At 48.0% G+C, this 27,699-nt stretch overlaps 1 protein-coding gene across 3 annotated transcripts in view; it reads right to left on the bottom strand.

Moving 5' to 3' along the window:
- The window catches only part of LOC138447708 (CD209 antigen-like protein B), a 361,732-nt gene that overhangs the window by 298,972 nt on the left and 35,061 nt on the right, over positions 1-27,699 (bottom strand). For all 3 annotated transcript variants that reach the window (XM_069604002.1, XM_069604003.1, XM_069604004.1), the window contains exon 3: positions 10,862-10,903. In XM_069604002.1, the coding sequence (XP_069460103.1) occupies positions 10,862-10,903 (42 nt within the window). The remainder of the gene's footprint in view (positions 1-10,861; positions 10,904-27,699) is intronic.

The raw sequence follows: 27,699 nt of genomic DNA, 5'->3' as shown, positions 1-27,699 counted from the left end.
GTGGGGGCCTGGTGGGGGATGCCCATGGTGGCTGGGGGGTGGGGTGGTGGGAGACATGAGTGGGGGCCTGGTGGGGGATGCCCATGGTGGCTGGGGGGGTGGGGGTGGTGGGAGACATGAGTTGGACATGAGTGGGGCCTGGTGGTGCTGGCCCTGCACTGCTGGGGGGTGGGGGTGGGTGGGAGACATGAGTGGGGGCCTGGTGGGGGATGCCCATGGTGGCTGGGGGGTGGGGGTGGTGGGGGACATGAGTGGGGGCCTGGTGGAGGCTGCCCCTGCACTGCTGGGGGGTGGGGGTGATAGGGGCCATGAGTGGGGGCCTGGTGGAGGGTGCCCCTGAATGCTGGGGGGTGGGGGTGCAGGGGGACATGAGTGGGGGCCTGGTGGGGGATGCCCATGGTGGCTGGGGGTGGGGGTGGTGGTAGACATGGGTGGGGGTCTGGTGGAGGCTGCCCCTGCACTGCTGGGGGGTGGGGGTGGTGGGAGACATGAGTGGGGGCCTGGTGGGGGCTGCCCATGGTGGCTGGGGGGTGGGGGTGGGTGGGAGACATGAGTGGGGGCCTGGTGGGGGATGCCCATGGTGGCTGGGGTGTGGGGGTGGTGGGAGACATGAGTGGGGGCCTGGTGGAGGCTGCCCTTGCACTGCTGGGGGGTGGGGGTGATAGGGGCCATGAGTGGGGGCCTGGTGGAGGGTGCCCCTGAATTCTGGGGGGGTGGGGGTGGTGGGAGACATGAGTGGGGGCCTGGTGGGGGATGCCCATGGTGGCTGGGGGGGTGGGGGTGGTGGGAGACATGAGTTGGACATGAGTGGGGGCCTGGTGGTGCTGCCCCTGCACTGCTGGGGGGTGGGGGTGGTGGGAGACATGAGTGGGGGCTGCCCATGGTGGCTGGGGGGTGGGGGTGGTGGGAGACATGGGTGGTGGCCTGGTGAAGGGTGCCCCACACTGCTGGGGGGTGGGGGTGGTGGGAGACATGAGTGGGGGCCTGGTGGGGGCTGCCCATGGTGGCTGGGGGGTGGGGGTGGGTGAGAGACATGAGTGGGGGCCTGGTGGGGGATGCCCATGGTGGCTGGGGGGTGGGGGTGGTGGTAGACATGGGTGGGGGCCTGGTGGAGGCTGCCCCTGCACTGCTGGGGGGTGGGGGTGATAGGGGCCATGAGTGGGGGCCTGGTGGAGGCTGCCCCTGCACTGATGGCGGGTGGGGGTGCTGGGTGACATGAGCAGGTGTGCAGGGTAGTCCCCTGTGGTGTCGGCTGCCTGCAGGGGCCGTGGAGGGTGTACAGGGAATACCTGGGAGCACACAGCCAAATCGCGTGTAGAATTTCCCGCGTACCCCTGAAATACACGTACCCAGCCAAATCGCGTGTGAGACTTCCCGCGCACCCCTGTGATCCAAGTACCCAGCCAAATCGCGTGTGTAAATTCCCGCGCACGTACCCGGCCAAATCGCATGTGTAACTTCCCGCGCACCCCTGAAATCCATGTACCCTGCCAAATCGAGTGTGGGACTTCCCGCGCACCCCTGAGATCCACGTACCCAGCCAAGTCGCGTGTGTGAATTCCCGCGAACGTACCCTGCCAAATCGCGTGTGAGACTTCCCGCGCACCCCTGAGATCCACGTACCCAGCAAAATCGCGTGTGTAAATTCCCGCGCATGTACCCGGCCTAATCGCGTGTGGAACTTCCCGCGCACCCCTGAAATCCACGTACCCTGCCAAATCGCGTGTGAGACTTCCCGCGCACCCCTGAGATCCACGTACCCAGCCAAAACGCGTGTGTAAATTCCCGCGCACGTACCCGGCCAAAGCGCGTGTGGAACTTCCCACGCACCCCTGAAATCCACGTACCCTGCCAAATCGCGTGTGAGACTTCCCGCGCACCCCTGAGATCTACGTACCCAGCCTAATCGCGTGTGTGAATTCCCGTGCACGTACCCGGCCAAATCGCGTGTGGAACTTCCCGCGCACCCCTGAAATCCACGTACCCTGCCAAATCGCGTGTGAGACTTCCCGCGCACCCCTGAGATCCACGTACCCAGCCAAGTCGCGTGTGTGAATTCCCGCACACGTACCCGGCCAAATCGCGTGTGGAACTTCCCGCTCACCCCTGAAATCCACGTACCCTGCCAAATCGCATGTGGGACTTCCCGCGCACCCCTGAGATCCACGTACCCAGCCAAATCGCGTGTGGGACTACCCGCGCACCCCTGAGATCCACGTACCCAGCCAAATCGCGTTTGAAAGTTCCCGCGCACCCCGGAATACACGCACACGTTATTTTTCAGTCAGCGGGTGTCTGTGTTTGTGGGTACCCCTTTGCACGTCATTTGTCCTGGAGGGCCACAGTATAGGACATTCATCATGGCTGTATATAGGTGCTATTTGTTGGCGCACCTTTTGGTGCACATTTATTACAGGTGCTGAGACGCTACCGCCTGCTTTCTTGTGGCGGTCGTGTTTGTGCCTGTGCGCTGGTTTGACCGTGCGCTTTTTTGCCCTATTCGATTCCATGAATACGTGTTGTAGGCGAGCGTGTGGGCGTTCCGCGCACTTGCACCCTGTACTTCCCCCGTGACGCCCACATTTTGGCAAGTTGTTCCCCATTCCGAGTGTTACGCCCCGTGTTCCGCCTACTTTTGTTGTGTGCGCCGCGCTATGTGTGATTTTCGCTGTGGCCTGTGCGATTTTCGCTGTGACCTGGCACACGCCGTTAGATGGCCTGTGCGCCAACGTGCGCCACGCACTTTTTTAGCTCACATCCGATGGTTTTCTCGCGCACGGCCTTCCATGAATCGATGTGCGCTGCTTTTCGTGCGATTTTCGCACTTGCACTGCGATTTTCGCTATTCCACTGTGAATCGCACGTTTTTGGCCACTTGCGCCGCGCTAATTATTCCATGAATCGGCCTGTTAGTTGTCAAAAATTCTGGCTGGTGCACAAAGTTTTGAAAGAGGCTATGCCTAGCTGATATCGACCTAAGTCAATCAACAAGTGGGTGTTTAAAGGCTAGTTAACTTACATATTCGACAATGTCGATCTTCCCATTTAATTCCTGGTCTCAGGACTATGTTTTCCAAGTTTTCTAGTAGATTTAATCTAAACTTTAAAGAAAGACATCTAAAAAAATCTATTTGGAAAAAAAGTTATCATATTTTTGAGTATTGCCAAACTTGGTTGACTACAACAGAAACACTCCTAATTGTTTGATGCTATACCTGACCAGCTATTTAGCCAATCCCAGAAGTACACTTTTGTTTTAAACCTTTTTATGTTTGTTATCTGTCGTTTCTTAGTCGTTGTACTTAAATCCTATTTGTTCCAAAAAGAACGTATTTCTTTCTCTAAAAGAGGAGAAATATTTAGAATGTTGTGCCTTCATGGCTGATCTCAGTAAATGTTGAATGTCTCTGTCTTTAGCTTGTTTCATTGTAATGTAGCAGGAGCAACTTCTAATTCTAATGATCATATTTATAGCAAACCAGGCACTTTTTATGACAATTTTGAATGGGGAGTTAGACTTGCAAACAATTCTGCCCGCTTTCAACTAAATTATGACAAAGACCTTGAATATTTTTTTTTAAAAATCTACACTTAAAAAGCAACAATCACGGGTTTGGTTCAATGAAAGGTGTAGAAGGTTAAAAAATACCCTATTAGCCATCTTAAAAAACAGTGATCCACCCAGATCAGACACCAATAGAGCAAGAGCATTATATAAGAAAGTTCTAGAATCCCGTAAAATAGAAATGGAAGAGCTAGCCACGGATTAATTGTTAGAGGCATCCACCATGACTGATTCAAAACATTTCTGGGACCTAGTGGCAAATAGACCTCTGTATAAACGTTTGCTAAAGGGTACTGAAACAAATGTGGATGACAGGGTATGGATAGAAAATGTTTCACACTCTGTAGAGGCAAAGTAGAGGAAGAGGCAAACCCTGTACTACACTCCTTCATAGAGTTCTCGCTGGAAGAGGAGACCACGGCTATTCTTAAACAAGCGCACAATCGCGCCCAAGGTCCTGATGCAATGCCTGCTGACCTATATCAAGATGAGATCAAAGTCTGGGCCCCCTGCTCACCATTTCTTTTAATTTTATTTTGGAGACCGGCAGAACACCAGCGTCCTGGAAATAGGCCGTCATCTTTAAAAAGTTTTACAAAATGTAGCCTATAGACCCATGTCACAACTTGATACCAGTTTTACGATCTTTGAGAGGTTTCTGCTTGTGAGATTAGAACAATGGATTCTCACAAAATAACATCGTGACAGACTTTCAATTAGGGTTTCAGCAAGGCCTAGGGATGGGTGAACAAGCACTGAATCTCTATTTACTAATTGCATAATCCCTCTAAATAAAAAAGTAGCAGAAGTATCTTGCATATATGGACCTGAGCATGGCCTTTGATAAAGTGAACAGGGTCAAAGTATGGAGTGTGCTCAGGTTCCTAAATTGTCTGATTGAGCTCATAAATGTATTAATGGCTATTCGTCTTAACAATCAGGTATGTGTCAGAAGCAGTGATCAGGGCCATTGCACTCAATATTTTCCCATAAACACTGGCGTCTGTCAGGGTTGTGTGTTAGTCCTTTTATTGTTTTCACTTTATATCAATGGATTGCATGACTCCCTAGTGAAATCAACTGCTGACTTTCTGAGGCTTGGGACTCGAGCCTGCCCGATCTGGCATATGCAGACGACATGGTGCTTGTAGTACGTACACCAAGGACTCTACAAGAGCAAATTGACACATATATGCAATTCATGTGCAACTTCGATCAAAGGGTCAGCACAGCAAAATTGTCCGTTATGGTTTGCAAAAACATACCAACGATGTTAAGCAATGAATCGATCATTCCAGGGTTTTTTAATTCGATTATCTTTGGAGTTGCTTCTCTCCAGACCTAATGGGAGATGGCCATATTAGTAACAAGAATGAAGCAATTGATAGGGGGAGTTGCACGATTTATGGCCATGTACAAAGACCAACCCCTCAATATGATTCTCAAGGTGCACAGCACACAAACAAAAGCAGCTACCAGAAACAGTTATTCGTTATGCAGCTTTTCTAACAGTTCTAAATTTCACGTTATTGACAACGCTTTTTATAAGAAACTATTGCATCTTCCGAGATTGGCCTCAAACTATGCAGTGCATACTGAACTAGGTCTAGGCTTTTTGAAGGATGAATTGCATTCCGAGCCAGTTCTGCATTGGCTGAGCATTTTGGTCTATTTTATTTATTTATTTATTTATTTATACCGGAGGAGTAATGCTCTTTTGACCCAAAAAATGTACAATAGATAAAAAACCAGATGAAGGGAGGAAGCAAGCTTCTTACAATAGGGTGAGTTTGAGGGACATTCTGACCAAGTTGTGGAGGTGAGTAGAGGGAACAGTCACCGGGGAAAATACATAAGTGGACATACATAGATTAAGGACAACCAACATTGGACATTTTTAAGTGCAGGTAGGCGGTACGGCCAGCTGTGCTCGGGACATGACCATGATGGGTGAAGTGCTAGAATGGAGGCAGAGGAAGTGAGTGACAAACGCAGGTTATAGGCGAGGGAACATTTTTAGCTAGCAGGAAGATGAGAGGTACGTTAAGAGGGTAACTCAGAGGCTAGGAGGCATAATGTTATTAACAAATTGTTAGCAATGAATGGCAATTCCAAAAGCCCTGGCTTACCTATATAAAAAAAGCTTAGTCCAAATGAATGCACAAGCACTTCTGTCCTCACCTTAAATAATGGATAAGTCTGAAGAGAATAATAAGTATCTTTTATTTCTCACATGAAAGATGTACGCAAGTCCAGACAGCTTTTGACCATGTGTAATCGTAAACATCATTGTTTGCACTTCAGACACTTTACAGGACTATCTTACGTGGAGTCAAAAGATACAAGATAGATGGCTAATCACAAGAGCTTGCTTTAACTGCTTACCATTAAAAGCTATCACTGCAAAATGAAAAGGGCAGCCTAAAGACAAAACATATCCTCTATGGGATGAAGCAGTTCAAGATTTGTTACATGTTTACATTCTTTGTCCTGCATGTTTACACATTACAAAGTAAATTAACTTAATGGTTTTAAGACAATTTGTTTTTTTTCAGTGTCGTCCTGCACTATGTTATCTTCTCTCTGCCTGTGCCAAGTGGACCTTATTGTTAAACCTCAGACAAGCATTCAAGATAGGAAAGGACTATGCGGATGCTGCATGTATCTTGTAAATATTTTGTTTTTAATTGAAAACTTGTTTTAAGGTAAGATCTGTTTTATGGAAATGTTATACGCAAAAAATAAATTGATTAGCTACTAATTGTAGTCCTATTCTTCGCAAGGGCATTGAGGTATTTTTTGGAATAAGACTCGATCGACAAAATAGGCCTTCGATTTTGTTTAAACAGTTTTCTGTGCTGGAGGCAAGCAACTCTTATGCCCAATGTAAATTTATGTTTATAAAGAGTTATAATCGGTCGTAATGAGAATCCCCCTATTTTGAGGTTAATACTTCTCAGGAGCGTGCCCAAGACCTTTGCCTTTTTTGCTCTTTTTTGGAAGAGATTTTTATCTGATTTACCTTACAATATTTCTAAGCCAAATATCTTATTTCATAAACATTGTCTAATGTTTGATTCCCTATAAACCATTTATATTTGGTATTTTGTATTGAGGTTCGATTAGAAAAAAAATCATATCTTTGTTTTATCTTTATTGATTATTAAATTATTCTTTTTGAAAATTCATGTAGCATATTTAATGATCTCTGAAGGCCGATCGCAGTATGGTCTAAGAAAGTGATGTCATCCACAAAAGAGGAAAAGGAACAAGGGGGGGGTGCTTCCCAATTTGCCAATTCAGCCAGGTAAACGTTAAATGGCCAAGGGACCAAGGGGCCAAAAGCACCTTTGTTTGACTCCAACTCCCAGAGCAAGTTTGTCCATATGTAGATTTAGTTGGTCAGGCAAACTGTCTACAGACAGTGTCAAAAGCCACAGAAAAATCTGTGAAGGCCACACAAATTGGAAGGTCTTCTTTATTATATGGGTCTTTCATAAACAAATGTAAAAGATGCAAATTATGTATTGTGGAACAATTTTCCCTGATCTCAATATGGGGCTCTTGCCTATGAATTTATTTGGACCAGTCCACAACTTTATCTTTAGAAGGAGAATGCTGAAGCCTTTTCCCATCAAATTGATTAATGCTATTACTCTATAAACTGTGAGATGTAGTCTATTTCCTTATTTTGAAGATCGGGAATAAATCGGGAATGATTCCATAGTTCATTATTTCATTAAAGAGTGGGAAAGCAAAATCTGCCAATTTTCTGGTTGATTAATCAGTGCAATGTTGGCTAGACCATCTGGGCCAGGAGCACTTGATTTTTTAAAACAAGCTTAATGTCATTAGTTTAGATTTCTAGATATTCAATCTTTATTTTATCTCTATTCGTTATCCATATTTTTACCATCTTAGTTCGGCTTTGACGCAAAGGAGACTTAAAGTTGTTTTTGACGTAATCCACCCAATCTTTCTCTAGAATGGGGTTTAGTCGCAATGATTTTCAGCATTTTGGCACTATTTCTTTGACCGGATCGTCATTCTTGAGTTGTTCAGTATATCTTGAATGTATTTGTTTTTTGTGTAGATCCTGCAAATGCTTAGCCCATTTCAGTATGTTACATGCATATGTTTCTATGGAAGTTTTTATTGGCCTTTTACAGGAAATGCAAAGGGTTTCAGCATATGCATATCCATATATGTGGCAAAAGCCTTAGTGTTTATATCTGACCATGAATTCCCATTTAGAGTCACCTTTATCACCTAAAGGTTTCAGTTAACCCTAGGGTTAGTTGAATTTGCTTCCATAGTCTTTGATAGGAAGTAGTGATCACTATAACCATTGTCAATTATAGTCAGCCTAGAAAACATATTATAATGTAATACAGAAACAAAAAAAATAATCAATGGTAGATTTTGACGAAACATCCACATGGGTGTAATTCTCCGGTATATCGCCCACTAATCTCCCATTTAACATCTTACATTCAACATATTGAAAAAGAGGTACCAAATTGGGCCCAAGCGTTTTCCTCCCATTTGTTTCATTGTAGGATCTGGGATATTATCCATTAACGTCGTCTGCAGATCCCCATTGGCTAGAATCCCCAGTGCATCTTACATTTAAGTCACCTCCACAAAGGACTATGGAGCATGGCTTTTTGATGCCCATTGTTCCAAGTACATAGCTATAGTTTTCCTTAATTTCTTACATTCTTCTAGGTTTGAGGGAACGTAAAATTTAATAATCAGCCCTTCCTTCCATATTGCATTTGGGTTCAGCCATTGAATGGAAACTGCTATACAATTATAATCCCAAAATTGAGGTTGAAACGTCTCAGATTTTAGGATGCTTGATTTGAAGTAATGTTGAGTGTACTTTCAATTGAGCTTGAGCGGAGAAGGCTGGCAAAGTCAATAGTTGGAATGCACATTTTGTGAAATGTACCTCTGTAAATGCTAATAGGAATGTTTCATATGTGGCTCCAGGCTAATGTGGGCTTGCTTGGAGTTTAGAGCTGTTCATTTTACAGGCATATAATAACCCTGGGCCGGTGAATACCCCTTTCCTATTGGTCAATTTACGGTCTATAAGAAACGGTATAGCTCGCAGTTTCATTACAGCCTGCAAATTTGGACTTTGCTTTTTTTGTAACTTGGAAAGTCGAGCACTAATAGTGCTTCATCCCCCTCTAGTGGCCTTCTTTAAAATAACATTTGCCTACAAATACCATGCTTTTTTCGTTTTCTTTAAATGCATGACGGCTGCAGGTCGCAGTGAACTCAGAGAGGGACCCCTTTACTTGTCCCTCACTCCCAGGGCCAGCCTTAGCGGCAGCAGCGCCATGAACGAATTGGTGTCCCCCCTCCCCGCACGCCCCTGGTCAACAGGGGGTGGAAGCTGCAGGAAGCGCCACATTTTTTTTTCTACCTACTTGCACCGGCGCCATCGCAGGGAGCTAATCACTGGAATAGGGTGTTCATGCTAATGCATGAGCGCTCTATTCCAATGCAAACCACCTTGCTTCCACAGCGGGCGATTTTAATAGGAAAAGGGCACCTGCCGCGCCTTCTCCCACTACGCTAGCTCGGGGGAGCCCTTGGAAGACTCCCCCGAGCTGGTGTGCAAGAGGGCTAATGGCGCCCTGAGGGGCATAGCACCCGGGCGGTCGCCCGGCCCGCCCTGCCCTATGGCCGTCCCTGCTCACTCCCCCCCTTCCGTGAGCCTGAGCACTCACCTCGGCTGTGCTCCCTCACTTACCTTACCTGTGCACCCTCCCTCCTCACTCTGCACTCACTCCCCCCCTCAACTATCCCTTCTCTGCTGTCCCTCATTCTTCCGTGGTCCTCGCTTGCCTTCCCTGTACTCCTCCGGTCAACACTCTCTGTGCTCTGTCGTGCACTCACACCTGCTAACTCCTCCCTCTGAGGGCATGTTTCCAACCCCCCTACTGTGCCCCGTTATAAACTTAAATATTCCACGTGGAATAGTTAAGCTCCCCCCCAACAAAACAAATATTTTAAAAATATATATTTTTAACATAAACATTTTGTGTGTTTGCCCATGGGTTCTAATAGCTTTATAGACCTCGGCCTCGGGCCGAAGCGTCATTATGGGCACTCATACCTCGTTAAAGGTCCTCGCTTCGCTCAGCCCATTAACTCAGTCTTCAGGCCCATAACGCCCGGTACGGCCCTCGCTGCAGGTCTATCTGAAGCTATAATAACATTCCATTTAAACAAAGAAATTGATGGATATGTCCTGTTGCGCCAACACATTTCTTTTGCACTTTATTTCTTTCAAGGCCCATCACAAGGGATATGTATTCTCAAAGAGGCATATGGGATGGTCGCACACACCAGCCCACTATTTTGTCAATCAAATGTACTTACCTCTGATTCCAAGTGGGAACGTTTGCTAGAAGGGACACCTGTGAGCAATTACCTGGCATAAAGGCTGTGCACTCCACAGCGCATAGTGAAGACATGGTCGCATTCACTCACTCATCAACTTACCTACTGGGGTGAATCTGCTGGCATCTGAGGAGAATAACTGGCTTGCATCAAGCTAGCCCTTGTGAAATCACTTCTAAAGCATCAGCTAGGACCTCTAAAGAATAGTTCTTGGGCATTGGATGAAATCTTAGAGAGTGCCTGGAGTGGATGGGCTGAGGCCTAAGGCAGTAACTGAAGTGCAAGGGTAGACTCTTGTAAAGAAGGATTGCAGTGATATTCTTAGGAATGGCTGGAGAGGGTGGGTTCATATCTGAGAACCTGACCTGCCTAGTGCCTAGAGTAGCTGACACCCACGGAGAATGACTTAAGAGGAGGGGAAATCTGGGGAGAGCGACTGCAGCAGATATGCTGAATTCTAAAGTACTGGTGCCCACTTCCCCCTTCCTCTCAACCATGGTACAGAGACTAGAGCACTTGAGGAACTGAGAGAAAAAAGTATCAAAGAAAATAGATGGCCTCCACGAAACTGAATACCATATATTTCATGTTGCCCCCTGGCCTATGTGCCAAGGCTTTGCTTACATCCCTTAAACCCAAGTTAATCTAAACTTCTTTTTTTACCCTAATTACCCTAATTAATCTTAAATAGAGTTGTGCCTTCACAACTCTTCTTGCACCCCTCCTTTATCTTCCCATGAGTTCTCGTCTCATGGTGAGATATGCAACACTTGTACAAGGCACTCTTCCACCCGCACATCCAGGCTGCGCCCTATGGTGAAAGGGTGTTAAGGTCCTTGAAATGCACCACACAGAGAAATTTGGTGACAGACTTACCAGCTTTGGGTGGCCTTGGAGGGGCTGCTGACACCTGGACCCCTGCAACAAAGAGTAGAATGGGTGAATTACTGAGCTGCGTCAACTTTATACATAACAAGATGCCTGGCATTTCAACAGAGTGCATTGGCCATTTAGATAACGCTCTCCTGATTCGCAGTCACCATAAGCATACTTTACTTTTGGCACAATGTTGCCACCCAGAGCCCAGCCATGCACAGTGAAATTTGTATTTGCCATTTTATGAAAACAAAGTGTGTTTGCTGTAAATGGCAAATACAAGATTTAAATATTCCAATGCTGCCAGCAAAATTGTTTACCATGGAAACGGTACTCGACCTTCATGAAATCTCGACTATGCAAGTGAGCGAGGAGATTAAGCAGCCCCAAGTGAGCGAGGAGATTAAGTAAACCCCAAGTGAGCGAGAAGATTAAGTGAGCCCCAAGTGAGTGAGGAGATTAAGCGAGCCCCAAGTGAGGGATGAGATTAAGCGTGCCCCAAGTGAGCGAGGAGATTAAGGGAGCCCCAAGTGAGCGAGGAGATTAAGCAAACCCCAAGTGAGCGAGGAGATTAAGCAAACCCCAAGTGAGCGAGGAGATTAAGCAAACCCCAAGTGAGTGAGCAGATTAAGCAAACCCCAAGTGAGTGAGCAGATTAAGCGAGCCCCAAGTGAGCGAGGAGATTAAGCAAACCCCAAGTGAGCAAGGAGATTAAGCAAGCCCCAAGTGAGCGAGGAGATTAAGCAAACCCCAAGTGAGCGAGGAGATTAAGCAAGCCCCAAGTGAGCGAGGAGATTAAGCGAGCCCCAACTGTGATGCTTAATGAAAGTCCAGTCATTGTTGAGCACTAAAAGTAGAACCCAAGTGGTCGGATTTAGGCCAGAGCTTTTATTTTGCATTTTAGAATTTTCTGTGGATCTTGGAAAAACGTTGCCATGAAATAGTCCCATCCGGTTCTGACAGCCATAGAAATCACCTTGAGCTGCTATAGCACACAAGTTTCAATACGAAGCCCGAACACCAAGCTTATCTGAAGTTAAGAACTATGTCACCCACTGGCGGCACTTCCATAAAGGCCCAATGTGGAGGAGGGAAGGCCAGCCCAGAGAAAGTGCTCCCAAGCGCTCATGGGCTGGCTTGAACTGTCAATTTAAGAACCCCAGTGTGCATGTCCAATGGGCCACATAAGACCAGGGATGATTTACTTCCCCAGCCTTACACGGCGCATAGGAGAAGCAAGCTGGGAAACCGCAGACCTAGCTGTGCCTAGGGGGTGCTCCCGCGCGTCCCCGCACATTTGGGAGACGCTCAGGCCTCTGGCGCATGCCCTCAGGAGCCAGGCAGCACTTTGCTTCTGAGAGCTTGTTGGTTCCTGATACTGCAAGGCGGGAGCCGCGCAGCCTCCTCGAAGACGGCATCGGGACCGCGGCAGCAGGTGAGAAAGATGTGTTTTTGTGTATGTAAGCATCTATTTGTATCTGTGTTAGTGAATGAGTGTCTGTGTGTGCCGGAGACCGAGCCTGCCTCTGATTGTGCGCAGCGAAGGGTGGACAATCCACAATCGAGGCAAAGAGGCTGGAGTATGTGGAGGATCTTTGGAGGGAAGTTAGATTAGCATTGCATAGTCAAAAAAGCAGGCAAGGCCCCGGGGCCTGAGAAGTGCCCGGCAGACTTCAGGCAACAGAGACTGGGGTCTGGATTCCTTACCTGACAACAGGAATGTTTAATGCTGCACTGGAATACAAGAAGGTGCCTCCCTCCTGGGCCCTGGCAGCGATAGTGCCCATCTTCAAGAAAGGCGATGGAGACCAACCCTGCAACTATAGGCCTACCTCTCTTCAGAATGCGGGAGGAAAAGGTTTGCGCGTGCTGTCCTGGGGCACTTGGAGTCGGTTTCCAGAGAGGATCCATTACTCTTGATCAAAGCCTAAGATTGCGACTGCTTTGTGATCAATATGTCACACGGCATTTGACAGAAATCCGAGGTCAAAGCTGTGGGGGTACTTTGGAAGGTCTTCGTTATTGCGGGCCATCCAGATCCTTAACACTGGGAATGGAGCAGAAATAAGACGCGGCATAGACGGACGCGCCACTGCTCCAGTGGGAATTGAGATGGAAGTTCGGCCCCTAAGTGCATGTTCGTCAATGGGTTGATCAACAAACTGCTGGGTGCATCTCAGATGCTCCAGCCCCAACTCAGGATAGGCTCCCAATCCTTAGGTTCACAGACAATGCAGTCCTTCTTTCCCTCACTCCAACAGGCCTTGGGCGGCAACTCGATGTCTTTGTAGAATTTTGTGAAACCAATGGGTTATCCATTAATACCCAAAAAACAAGGTTGTTGGTTTTTAGGTGAAAATGGTGAAGAAAGATGTAAGCGTAAAGCTGAAACTAAAGGAAGGTTTAAGTAGACTCCTACGACTGTCTGGGCCTGAGGGTGAAAGAGGACTGCAGCTGGGGAGAGCAAATAGCCAGGGCAGGAGCCACACTGCTAGAAACAGAGGGGCGATAGCTAGATTCACGAGAGAGCATGAAAAGGGAGCAGTTGGGTTGGTATTAGCATAATTGAACTAAAAACATTTGACATAAACATTTGACCGAATTTTTGTTGACCTTTTTTTCAGTCAAATTTAATTAAATATATATATGGGGTGGGTAAGGGTATAGATTAGGTTTAGGGGAATTGGGGAGAGGGGTTGTGGAGGGACTCGCACTACATTTTAGACCGAAAAAGGTCAAATAAATTAGATCAAATGTGACTAGGTCAAATGTTTTAGGTCAAATAGACACAAACCGTTGAGGTTTCCCTCGAGGCATATTAAAGTCAGGCTAGGCAAGCAGCATTATACGGAGACGAGCACTGAGGAGGGACCAGTTGTATGAATCTTTCTTTCGCAGAGCACAAGTTCTTGAAGGACGTATTGGACTCACCAATCAATGCGTCAAGCTCCCAGTTCGTTTAGAAAAGAATTGACAGAGTATTGACATATGGTGCAAGGCAAAGCCTGTATATTACTGGGTAACATAGGGAGGCCCTTGTGGATATAATGGCCCAGGAGGGTGGGGGACAACTGTCCTGGTTTGTACGCCTAAAGAGCTCCACGGCATCGGGCTGAGTGATTACTGGTCAAACCCTAGTGGCATGATCGGCGATCCCAATACCCTCATCAAAAATGCCTATACCTTGAAGATAGAAGCAGGTGCCTTGACAATCCAGCTGTTTTACTAGGTGTGGGATGCTGAAACAGTCCTTCGGATGTGAGAATTACCTGGATTCCATGACTCCAAAACAAATGAGGTCACTTTATATGAAGCTGCGCCTCAGTATTTTGCCTGTTGCGAGCTTATGGAACAAATGGAACAGGAGTGTGGCACCAAATTGCCTGTTCTGCTCCAATGCAATTGAGAGCACTGTACATTGTATACTGATCTGTCAGCAATACCTTTTAGACCACTTTTTAGGGATTGATCTGTAAGAACTATTGCAGAGCCTATGATTCTATATAGTCCAGCGAAGGTCACTTGACAGGCAGGCATTTGCTTATAGCCTGGAGAAGGGGTTTTGCAAGGATGGCATAACCAGTGTGGGCAAAGATTTATCATTGTAGAATTATTTTGAGTGATAAGCAAGTGAGAGCAATTTTTATTTGCATTTGAGTCCAGGTGTATGTGACGGCCACTGCTTGCATTAGTGATTGCAAGGATGAAGCGTGCTTCTAATACTGCCCAATAACATGAGGGTTGCATATGTATGACTGTTTTGCTCATGCAACCTTAGATTGGCATATAACGCCAAGACATTGCACGTTAATGTACATTTTGCACAGTTCTACGTGAATGGTATGGGAAAATGGTGTGGGAACTGCAGTTTTTAAATTCTGATATTTTAACCTGTCAATGTATAATTGTTAGGCATTCCTTCGCGCACTCACACACATCCCAGAACACCGCAAGCATTGCCACAACACCACCACCCTGTTCGCACACCAATCCCAGGGTACGAGACTCACGTGCGTTGGTTGCCCCGCATGACCGTTTACGGCGTGCCAGGTGCAATATACAAACCCAATTGTATCCCTTTTTACACTGGCAGTTGCCATGGAGATCACACGCAAGAAGGATCGCAGAACGCTTCCGCATCACTCAGCTGCTCCTCCCAGCTCACGTGACTCACTGTATCCATCACGTGGTAGCAGAGCACGTCACGTGACTAGGAAGCGCCCAATACAAAAAGCCTGATACGCGAAGCAGTCTCCACTTCACAGCTGTCTTCCGGACCCTGTTTGGCATTACGTTTTGTTTTGCTTTGTTTGATTGCCTTGACCTCGGATTACTCACCTGGACTTCTTCGGATTACCCTTCTGCTCTTCTGTTTGGAACTGTTGACTCGTTGCCGATTTCCGGACCGTCCTCCATTCTGCATTTGGAATTTCCCTTGGACACTCGTGTTTGTGAATCCACTACGTTCTTGTATCCTGGGAGTTACGCTATGCAACCAAGCCTTCCGCACAGGTGGGCTAGCCTGCATTCACGTGTGGCACTAGTCCCTGCAGGACATGGGGCTGCCACTCACCTGAGTATCGAACCAACCTCAGCGGATAGCTTTCCCGCGTCCCGACCCACTAGATAGGTAAGACCCTTCAGAGTTGTTATTCACTGCATTACTGTCAATGCCTGGTACTTAATATAATTTCTTCTATAGCGGCTTCGGGGTTATCGAGGTTCCGTGGATCCAGGCAGCGACATCTCCCACCTGTGGCCCCAAAGGTCGCACGAGGAGTACTTTTGAGTTTTCCTGTGCGTCACTTAAGGACGGAGGTATCTACGGTCTACACGACTCTCAAGTCAGAACAGACTGTGAAGCCATATAGTCGTGTTAGATCATGCAGGGATCCACAGACGAACCCATGGCCGCGTTAGTCCTGGCCATTACAGTATTACAGGCAGATATGGCCGCTGCAAATACGGTCATACACCAAAGGCTAGACTCCATACAGAGCGTTCAGCATCCTCTCCCTGCAGACCCCAAATTCGGGGATGCTGTCACTCCGCCTACACCGCCTCCAGTGCCTAGCGTCCCAGCCCCGACTCCTGTGATTCTCCCATCTCCCTTTCCCTTAGCAGCTCCTGAACGCTTTCATGGTGATCCCAAGAAATTCAGGACCTTCATTACCCAGTGCAAATTACACTTCTTGTGCAGACCCCTGGCCTTCCCTGACACAACCACCAAAGCAGCCTTTACCATATCTCACTTGGCTGGCACAGCTGCTGCCCGGGCTAATCCCTTATTAGAGAATGACAGCCCTACTCTCTATGACTTCGACCTTCTTGTGACTGAGATGTCCCGAGTCTTCGACACCCGAGACAAGGTTCAGTCCAGGGATCTAGAATTACTAGAGTTGACCCAGAGTAGGGGTTCGCTAATAGACTATATCACACACTTTAACCAGTTGGTCGCAGAAACCTCATGGCCGGAAAGTAAACGGGCAGTGGTTTTTTACAGGGGTCTGAATAACCCAATGAAGGATGCCCTTTCAGTGGTTCCCTCCTTGCCCACTCAGTACCAGGAACTAGTTGATCTGGCGCTACAGGTAGACGCATGCTGTTCTGAGCGCAAGGCCAAGTTGGGGTTTTCTCAACCAGCAGCCGTCACTCCCTCCCCCTCTGCCTCAGAGGAACCCATGCAAGTGGGGGGAATACGGAGCCCCATTACCTCGCTAGAGAGGGATAATAGGAGGGTGGGGAATGCATGTTTTTATTGTGGCTTAACAAGACATTACATTAAGGAGTGTCCACGATGCCCCAAAAAGACCCAGGTTTTTCGGACTGCTCAACCCTAGATCTGGGGACTAGGTCGAGCACCCAACCATCATCCTCGGACACACCTCCTGCTTTTGGTCGTATATGACCCGTCTATGTGCAGGCCATCCTTCGTCCCTCTTCGGGTGTCTCTCACTCAGTCATGATAATCATAGATTCCGGTGCCACAGGAAACTACATAGACATTGCTTTAGCCCACTCTCTCAACTTGCCTCTAGTGGTTAAGACCCGACGCAAACCGGTACAAGCCGTGGACGGTACTGCCTTGATTTCCGGTCCCATTAAGCATCAAACTGCCCCCATCTTATTGACCATACAGGACATCCACATGGAGACAATGAGTTTTGACCTGATTTCCATGCCCCAGTTTGGCCTTATATTGGGAATGCCCTGGTTACGTGAGCATAATCCACTCATTGATTGGAAATTGGGTACTGTACTCTTCGAATCAGAGATCTGTCAAAACTACTGTCTCTTGGCACATCATGAGGCCGACACACCATCACAGGCCCTGGGGGCTATTGCTCAACTCACGTTGGAAGACAATGGGCCCTTGTTTGCGGGATCACACACTACCGGGGTGGTTGCCAATGGGGTTCCGCCTGTGTACGGGGATTACGAGACAGTGTTTGACCGTGGCTCCTCTGAGTTACTTCCTCCACACCGGTCTTACGACTGCCCGATAGAACTAGTCCCTGGCTCTACCATTCCCTCGGGTAGGATATACTCCCTATCCCCCTCAGAGGAACAAGCCTTGAAGCAGTATGTACAGAAAGCCTTACAACTAGGTCACATTCGTCCCTCTACTTCGCCAACTGCAAGTCCCATATTCTTCGTCCCTAAAAAGGAGGGGGACCTCCGCCCTTGTGTGGACTACCGTTGCCTCAATGCTATCACTAAAAAGGATAGATACCCGATTCCTTTGATCACTCCACTTTTGGACCGTTTGTCTCATGCATCCATTTTCACCAAGTTGGATCTACGGGGCGCATAGAATTTGCTGCGCGTCCGCAAGGGGGGTGAGTGGAAAACCACCTTCTGTACTCGTTATGGATTGTACAAATACCTAGTCATGCCCTTTGGCTTATGCAATGCCCCGGCTACCTTCCAGCGGTTTATGAATGACATCTCCAGGGACATTCTGGACGTGTTCATGGTAGTATATTTGGATGATATCCTTATCTTTTCACGAGATCTGGATGAACACATGCAGCATGTCCGGAAGTCCTTTCCCACCTAAGGAAACATTCCCTATACGCTAAACCCAAAAAAGGCCAGTTCCATAAAAAAAACTGCTGAGTTTCTGGGCTTTCACATCACCCCTGGGGGCCTAGCGATGAATGAATCTAAGGTACGAGCGGTCCTGGAATGGCCGGTTCCTCAGACACTCAAGGCCTTACAGGCCTTTTTGGGTTTCGACAACTTATATAGGCGCTTCATTTCGTCTTTTTCTACTATTGTAGCACCACTCACGGCCTTGACCAGTCCCCAATTACCCTATCATTGGCAGAAAGAGCAGCAGGATTCCTTTGAGGCCCTAAAGACCGCTTTCACCACGGCTCTGGTCCTCCAGCACGCCAATCCTGAGCTCCCTTTTATAAGCGAGGCGGATGCTTCTTCTTTTGCCCTCGGTGCGGTACTGTCGCAGACCTGTCCTACCTCGGGCAAACTACATCCTGTGGCATACCACTCCCGTAAATTCACCAGTACGGAGGCCCATTACACGGTGATGGAGAAAGAGCTCCTGGCGGTAATGGATGCCTTTCGGGTTTGGCGGCACCAGCTCCTGGGGGCCAGGCATCGAGTCACTGTATATTCTGATCACCAGAACCTACAGGATCTGGCTTCCCTGAAGTGCATCAACAGCAGACAGGTCAGGTGGCACCTGTTTTTTGCTGCCTTTGATTTCCACATCACACATCGCCCTGGGGTCACACATGGTAAGGCGGTTGCTTTGTCTCGTTCTCCGGGGGGGGGAGGGTTTCTTTGCCGAGTTACCCTGAGATTCTCCTAGACAAGAGCCACGTAATATGTCTTTGTACTCCTTCTCTCTCGTTGTTGGATTCAGTACGTGAGTGGACGAGGTGTCACCTTGAACAACTGCTGGATTGGGATCCGGTATACCGTGACGGGTTGCCCTTCGTACACGATCGCCTGTTTCTTCCCACACCCGACACCCGTAACCTTGCCCTCGAATGGTCCCATGACGCCCTCATCAATGGTCATCCCGGCCAGAGACGCACTATGGACCTCCTGAAACGATGGGGTTGGTGGCCCTCCATGAAACGCGATGTACAGTGTTATGTAAATACCTGTTCTGTTTGTGCACAATGCAAACATCGAAGAGGACACCCGATTGGACTGCTGCTACCACTACCCATTCCCCCAAGACCATGGCACACATTGACCATGGACTTTGTGACCGATCTCCCCATGGTTCGGGGTTTTGATACTATATGGGTAGTGGTGGATTCATTTACCAAAATGGCCTGTTTTGTTCCATGTAAGGGAATCCCCTCGGCTCCGGTCCTGGCCGACTTGTTTTTTGAATCTGTGTTCTCTTTGTTTGGGCTTCCCTCGTTCTTATCTCTGATTGTGGTTCTCAATTCATGTCTCGCTTTTGGCGTGCTTTGACGAAGCTACTCGGCATCGATACGCGGTATTCCTCAGCCTACCATCCCGAGACCGATGGGCAGACCGAGAGGACTAACCAGTCCATGGAGCAGTATTTGCGCTGCCTGATTATGCAACAGCAGGCCTCCTGGCTGGTCGTCTTACGCTTTGCTGAATTCGCCCTATAACAATGTGACTCATTCTGCTACGGGTCTCTCTCCTTTCTATGCCCTCTATGGTCAACATCCCAGGGTGTCGCCCGTCCCTGATGCGTCCATGCCCACGAATCCTGCTGCTGCAGCTTGCCTTAGGGACCTGTCTTCTGTTCATGCCCGGACCCTTGTGCACCTTCGTGAGGCACAGGCCTCCATGAAGTCTCATGCTGATGGGAAGCGCTTGGCTGCCCCGGCCTTTTCTGTGGGTTCCCGTTTGTGGCTGTACTCTCGTCACCTGCGCCTGGTTGGCTGTCGCAAACTCCTGCCCCGCTTTGTTGGTCCCTATGTGATCTCTTAGGTGGTCAATCCGGTGGCTTTACGCCTGGTTCTCCTGGGTTCTTGGCGCATTCATTCACCCCGTCTTCCATGTCTCCCTTCTCAAGCCCTGCCCTGATTCTTCCTGTCTCCGTGTCCCGGTTGCCCCTGTGTCTATGGCTTCGCCTGATGTGTTTGAGGTATCTGCCATCCTGGGCTCTCGCTTTTTTAGGGGCCGTCTGCAATACTTGGTGGACTGGTCGGGTTTTGGTCCGGAGGAGCGCTCCTGGGTCTCTACTGTGGATGTCCATGTGCCCCGGCTGGTGTCCCGTTTTCATCTGGACCATCCGTCCGGCCCACGGGGTCGTGGGCCCTTTGGGGGGGCTCTGTTAGGCATTCCTTCACGCACTCACACACATCCCAGAACACTGCTAGCATTGCCACAACACCACCACCCTGTTCGCACACCAATCTCAGGGTACGAGACTCACGTGCGTTGGTTGCCCCGAAGGACCGTTTACAATATGCAATATATATATATAATAGGTACTGTGGGTTGAGGCTTCTAGGAATGGAACCTGCCTGTGCTGTGCAACAGTTATATTTAGATTGTGAGTTAGGCAAGATCACAGGAGCCGTTTTGGGGTTAAGCCTGAGCCCCTGTTTGGTACGTGGAAAGGGTTTTTTGCTCCCGGTTATCTTGGTTGTAAAGATTAGAAATGATATCCATAACACTTTGGTTAGTACAAAGTGATTCGTTTATTTGCGGTCAGCCGACACGTGTTTCGACCCGTACGGTCTTTCTCAAGGCTGAACAGTGTTCAATGGTGACAAGTGTTTATGTGATTTGTGACAATTGTGTGACAGATTATATTATGTTCCATTGTGGTGTAGGGGTGATGTGCAATAAGTGACAAAAAAATAGCAAAAAGTAGCATCACATCAAAAAACATTGACGTGTTAATTTATAAAAAGCATTGTTGCATGCAAACAAGGAGAAGGGGAGGAAAAGAAAAAGGAGAAGGTTAGCAAGTGGGCAGAAGGGGAGGAAATGGGTTTTTCTTTAATGAGGTGGAATCCTCTTACCTAGTCTGTTTGCTGATTGCCCTCAGTGGGGTGTTGTTCAATATGGAACTGTCCTTACGGCAGTCCTGGCTCCTATTGGGCCCTGTGATAAGGAAGTACAATAATGGTGGATGAAAAAGCATTGTGGTACGAATTACCTGATTGATTTCTAGTTGGTTCCCAGCTAGTGAGTGTTCTTGGCGGCGTCGAAATCACATCACGTGCAAAATCCGGCTCGTGTGTGTTTCTTGGCCGTGTGGGTCGTCCCTAGCGATTTCTTTGGTCCATTATGGGGCCCCTGGGTGGGTGCTGTGAGCTGGTCTGGATTGACATCAAGAGCTCTTTGGTAGACGCTCTTGTGTGTGGCCAGCCACTCGAAGGGCTGGTGTTGTTCCGGGTCGCTCGAGTGGGGAGCTGGTCTATGGGAATGTCCCTGCTGGTTGGAAAGTCTGCTAACCATGAGGGCGGGCGGGGAGGCTTACCTTTGTATTCTGTCTGCGTTCCAGGGCAGCGGTCTGCTCCTTTACTCCACCGCTCTGGTGGCCGCCATTATAAGGCGCTTGTGAGCTGGCTGATTCACGTTGTGTGACGAATGCGCATGCTCAGAGGCATAGTGTTCTGCGAATGTCACTGTGCATGCGCGTGTCCTGTCGTGTCTGCGCATGCTCAGTGGATCACTGCTGGCACTGTAGTGTTCGTAGTGGTGAGATCTGAGAGGAGGTTGTATGGGGCCATTGGCCCATGGCAATTGGTTGGTTGCCAGGGGGGGGAAATTAGCGTTGGGAGGCGCATAAACGAGAAAGTGTTACTATATGTGGAGAGCCGTGAGGATACTTAGGCTTGGTGGGAAATTCATGTTCCAGTTTGTGTGTGCAGGGGAGTTTGTTGGACCCCGGGCCACATAAGGATTCTATGTGATGTGGGGATAGATACAATTGGTATGTGTGTCAAGGACATGGGTTGGGCATAGAGTTGCCCTCAAGTTAGAAAAATAGGGAGAGGAGAGGAAATGTTTACAGGAAGACATTTAGATTGTGGTCTTTGTTCAGGCCATTTTTAACACATCTGAAGTGACAAATTAGCCGTGCTTCTTCTTGTCTTAATTTCTGAATTCTGTCTCCTCCTCTTGGCCCCAGCCGTACCATCTTGAGTCCGATGAACCTGATGTCACTCTTATTGTCCATTTGGTGATACTTTTGCCAGTGGTTTGCCAGTGGCAGTTTCGGATCTTGTGAATGTATGCTGTTGATGTGCTCTCTAATCCTAAAACGTGTCTCACGAATAGTGCTGCCTATATATATCTTGTTGCAAACACAGATTATTGCATATATCACATATTTGCTTTTGCAGTTGATGTGCTCAATGATATTGAAGATTGGGCAGCCTGAGAATTTTGCACATTTGGTCTGGGTTGCATACTTGCACATGGCGCAAGTCCCGCATTTCGTGAAACCCATTGGTGTACGTTTACTGAGCCAATCTTGTGCTGTAATGTTTTTGTCTGACAGGAAAGAGGGGCTTAATAGAGTTCTTAGAGTTGGTGCCCTTCTGTAGGATTACTCCGCATGGACGAACATATTAGGTCACAACTGGAAACACAACTGGAAACATATCCCAGTATGTCCTACAGAAGGGCACCAACTCTAAGAACTCTATTAAGCCCCTCTTTCCTGTCAGACAAAAACATTACAGCACAAGATTGGCTCAGTAAACGTACACCAATGGGTTTCACGAAATGCGGGACTTGCGCCATGTGCAAGTATGCAACCCAGACCAAATGTGCAAAATTCTCAGGCTGCCCAATCTTCAATATCATTGAGCACATCAACTGCAAAAGCAAATATGTGATATATGCAATAATCTGTGTTTGCAACAAGATATTAGAGGCAGCACTATTCGTGAGACACGTTTTAGGATTAGAGAGCACATCAACAGCATACATTCACAAGATCCGAAACTGCCACTGGCAAACCACTGGCAAAAGTATCACCAAATGGACAATAAGAGTGACATCAGGTTCATCGGACTCAAGATGGTACGGCTGGGACCAAGAGGAGGAGACAGAATTCAGAAATTAAGACAAGAAGAAGCACGGCTAATTTGTCACTTCAGATGTGTTAAAAATGGCCTGAACAAAGACCACGATCTAAATGTCTTCCTGTAAACATTTCCTCTCCTCTCCCTATTTTTCTAACTTGAGGGCAACTCTATGCCCAACCCATGTCCTTGACACACATACCAATTGTATCTATCCCCACATCACATAGAATCCTTATGTGGCCCGGGGTCCAACAAACTCCCCTGCACACACAAACTGGAACATGAATTTCCCACCAAGCCTAAGTATCCTCACGGCTCTCCACATATAGTAACACTTTCTCGTTTATGCGCCTCCCAACGCTAATTTCCCCCCCCCTGGCAACCAACCAATTGCCATGGGCCAATGGCCCCATACAACCTCCTCTCAGATCTCACCACTCCGAACACTACAGTGCCAGCAGTGATCCACTGAGCATGCGCAGACACGACAGGACACGCGCATGCACAGTGACATTCGCAGAACACTATGCCACTGAGCATGCGCATTCGTCACACAACGTGAATCAGCCAGCTCACAAGCGCCTTATAATGGCGGCCACCAGAGCGGTGGAGTAAAGGAGCAGACCGCTGCCCTGGAACGCAGACAGAATACAAAGGTAAGCCTCCCCGCCCGCCCTCATGGTTAGCAGACTTTCCAACCAGCAGGGACATTCCCATAGACCAGCTCCCCACTCGAGCGACCCGGAACAACACCAGCCCTTCGAGTGGCTGGCCACACACAAGAGCGTCTCCCAAAGAGCTCTTGATGTCAATCCAGACCAGCTCACAGCACCCACCCAGGGGCCCCATAATGGACCAAAGAAATCGCTAGGGACGACCCACACGGCCAAGAAACACACACGAGCCGGATTTTGCACGTGATGTGATTTCGACGCCGCCAAGAACACTCACTAGCTGGGAACCAACTAGAAATCAATCAGGTAATTCGTACCACAATGCTTTTTCATCCACCGTTATTGTACTTCCTTATCACAGGGCCCAATAGGAGCCAGGACTGCCGTAAGGACAGTTCCATATTGAACAACACCCCACTGAGGGCAATCAGCAAACAGACTAGGTAAGAGGATTCCACCTCATTAAAGAAAAACCCATTTCCTCCCCTTCTGCCCACTTGCTAACCTTCTCCTTTTTCTTTTCCTCCCCTTCTCCTTGTTTGCATGCAACAATGCTTTTTATAAATTAACACGTCAATGTTTTTTGATGTGATGCTACTTTTTGCTATTTTTTGTCACTTATTGCACATCACCCCTACACCACAATGGAACATAATATAATCTGTCACACAATTGTCACAAATCACATAAACACTTGTCACCATTGAACACTGTTCAGCCTTGAGAAAGACCGTACGGGTCGAAACACGTGTCGGCTGACCGCAAATAAACGAATCACTTTGTACTAACCAAAGTGTTATGGATATCATTTCTAATCTTTACAACCAAGATAACCGGGAGCAAAAAACCCTTTCCATATATATATAATAGGGTGCAATATACAGACCCAATTGCATCCCTTTTTACACTGGCAGGTGCCATGGAGATCACACGCCAGAAGGATCGGCAGAATGCTTCCGCATCGCTCAGCTGCTCCTTCCAGCTCACGTGACTCACTGCATCCATCACGTGGTAGCAGAACACGTCACGTGACTAGGAAGCGCCCAATACAAAACGCCTGATACGCGAAGCAGTCTCCACTTCACAGCTGTCTTCCGGACCCTGTTTGGCGTTACGTTTTGTTTTGCTTTGTTTGATTGCCTTGACCTCGGATTACTCACCTGGACTTTTTCGGATTACCCTTCTGCTCTTCTGATTGGAACTGTTGACTCGTTGCCGATTTCCGGACCGTCCTCCACTCTGCATTTGGAATTTCCCTTGGACACTCGTGTTTTTGAATCCACTACGTTCTTGTATCCTGGGAGTTATGCTACGCAACCAAGCCTTCCGCACAGGTGGGCTAGCCTGCATTCACGTGTGGCACTGGTCCCTGCAGGACTTGGGGCTGCCACTCACCTGAGTCTCGAACCAACCCCAGTGCATAGGTTTCCTGCGTCCCGACCCACTGGATAGGTAAGACCCTTCAGAGTTGTTATTCACTGCATTACTGTCATTGCCTGGTACTTAATATCATTTCTTCTACAGCGGCTTCGGGGTTCTCGAGGTTCCGTGGATCCAGGCAGCGACATCTCCCACCTGTGGCCCCAAAGGTCGCACAGGGAGTACTTTTGAGTTTCCCTGTGCGTCACTTGAGGACGGAGGTATCTACGGTCTACACGACTCTCAAGTCAGAACAATAATGAATTCCTTCCGACTCTATTCCTACTCTAACCTTCTCCACTCACAAGCCTCACATCCCAGCTGAATTTTCCAAACCCTCGCTCGCCTTCTTTCCCCTCCTACTCCTGATACCTCTGCCAACTCTTCTCTCTCTCCCTCCGACTTTGCCAACTTCTTCTCATCCAAAATTCTCTCACTATGCCAAAATATCCTCCTCTCCCCCTCCAATTCCCCTCCTTCCTCCTCCTTCTCCCCCACCTCTGCTTGCATGTCTAACTTCTCTCCTATCACTCCATCCTGCGTCTCCCTTCTCCTGTCAAAAACCCACCCTACTGATGCCCCCTCTGATCCCCTTCCCACCTCCATTATTCCTAAAATCTACCCCCTCCTCATCCCCTACCTAACTACCTTCCTCAACATTTGTCTCTCCTCCACTACCTTTCCTTCAGCATTCAAACACACTACTATCATTCCCATCCTGAAGAAACCTTCTACTAACCCTCTTTTGGCTTCCAACTTTCGTCCAATCTTGTTTCTCCCCTTCCTCTCTAAGCTTCTTGAGTGCCTAGCCTACTCTCAACTCTCAGCTTTTGTATCCACTCTCTCTCTCCTTCCCCCCTCTCAATCTGGTTTCTGCCCTAAACACTCTACTGAGACTGCTCTCACGTAGGGCTCAATTCCTTCCTTACTGCTCGCTACACTAAACAATCATCTATCCTCATCCTCCTTGACTTGTCTGCTGCCTTTGATACCGTAGATCACCCCTTACTCCTTAGTACACTTTCGTCCTTTGGCTTCGAACGCTCTGTCCTTACCTGGCTTTCCTCTTACCTCTCCAATCGTTCCTTTGCTGTCTCCTGGGGCGGCCGCACCTCCTCCAACATCCCCTTGGACTACGGTGTCCCCCAAGGCTCTGTACTCGACCCTTTTCTTTTCTCTCTCTATACCTCCCTTCTCGCCCCTGTTATCTCTTCTTTCGGCATTCCTCACCATTTCTATGCTGATGACACTCAACTCTTTCTCTCCTTCTCTTCTTTCACTCATGATCTCCATCACACTTTATCTTCCTGCCTTACGGCTATCAAAAACTGGATGTCATCCCATTTTCTCTCCCTCAACACTGACAAGATGGAAGTCCTTTTCTTTCCTTCTAACACACTTTCCCCTACCCCCCTCCTTTCATCCACTTTCCCCCTTCCAATCTCCCCATCTCTACCCATGCTCGCAATCTTGGCCTCTACTTTTGCTCCTCCCTCTCCTTCTCCCACCATATTTCTCTCGCCTCTCGTGCCTGCCGTCACCATCTCTTCAACATTTGTAAGATCCGCTCTTCCCTCACCTTCCATGCTTCTAAACTCTTAATCTCCTCCCTCATCTTCTCCCGTCTCTTCTACTGCTCTTCTCTCCTTTTTGGACGCCCTGCCTCTCGCCTAGCCCCCCTCAAATCCCTCTACCACTTCTCTATCCGTACTCTTTGTCTCCTTGGTCCTCGTGACTCTATTTCCTCCTCGCTCTCTCCTTGGCTGGCTTCCCTTTCTCTCTCAACTTAAATTTCAATTCCTCTGTATGGTTTTCAAATCTCTCCATGACCTTGCTCCCACCTATCTCTCTTCTCTCCTCTCATTTTACACTCCCTCCCGTTCTCTCCGCTCTGCTGACCTCTTCTTCCTCACTGTACTCCCGTCCCCATGTGCCTCTTCATGCTTTCAGCTCTGGGCCCCCCTACATTGGAACTCCTTACCTCCCTCTATCTGCTCCATCCCCACTTACACCTCCTTCCGCACCTCCTTGAAAGCCCTTCTTCTCCACTCTCCCCCTTGACTTTTTGTCCCTACCATCTCTCCTCTCCAACATCCCTGTCCCCCTCCTATCCCTTTCCTACCCTCCCCCTCCCCTTCCTTCACACACCTACTTGAATTTGAACCAGATAATTGAAATATTGTTCAACCTTCACTTGACATCCTTCTCTCTCTTCCTCCTCACCCTTCCCTCACCTCCTCCATCTAAGTAAATTGTTCTACATATTGTTTCACTGGTTTGTTTGTTTCATGATTGTAAATATGCTTCTTTCATTATTGTACCTTGTTGTTATATTGTAAAGCGCTTTGGATTATAGCTCTATATAAACCTAATAAACATAAACATAATTCTGTATAATGTATTGCTTTGATGACATTGCTTGGCCGAAATAAAGCTGGTCTGAACTGCAAGGGAAGCCATGAGAAGCATGAGAAGGAACAGCAGGGAAATGTAATTGTATTCGTTACATGTCTTTATATCGAAATATTTTACAAAGAATGATTATATATCGAAACTTTTATAACTAAAACCTTTATGAAGAATGCACTTTTTTTAGTGGTGTCCCCCTCAAACCCTCGTTTCCCACCCATAAAATACCCACCCAAACCTGCCCCATATGATTTAACCCTTTAACCAACCCCTAAGTGCATTCTCCATAAAGTGTTTCATTATAAAATATTCGATATATAATCATTCT

Source organism: Ambystoma mexicanum, chromosome 3q (genome assembly GCF_040938575.1).
Source record: "Ambystoma mexicanum isolate Mex_15411 chromosome 3q, UKY_AmexF1_1, whole genome shotgun sequence".
In the NCBI taxonomy this organism is placed as follows: domain Eukaryota; kingdom Metazoa; phylum Chordata; class Amphibia; order Caudata; family Ambystomatidae; genus Ambystoma; species Ambystoma mexicanum.
This window is presented reverse-complemented; position numbering and strand designations above follow the sequence as displayed.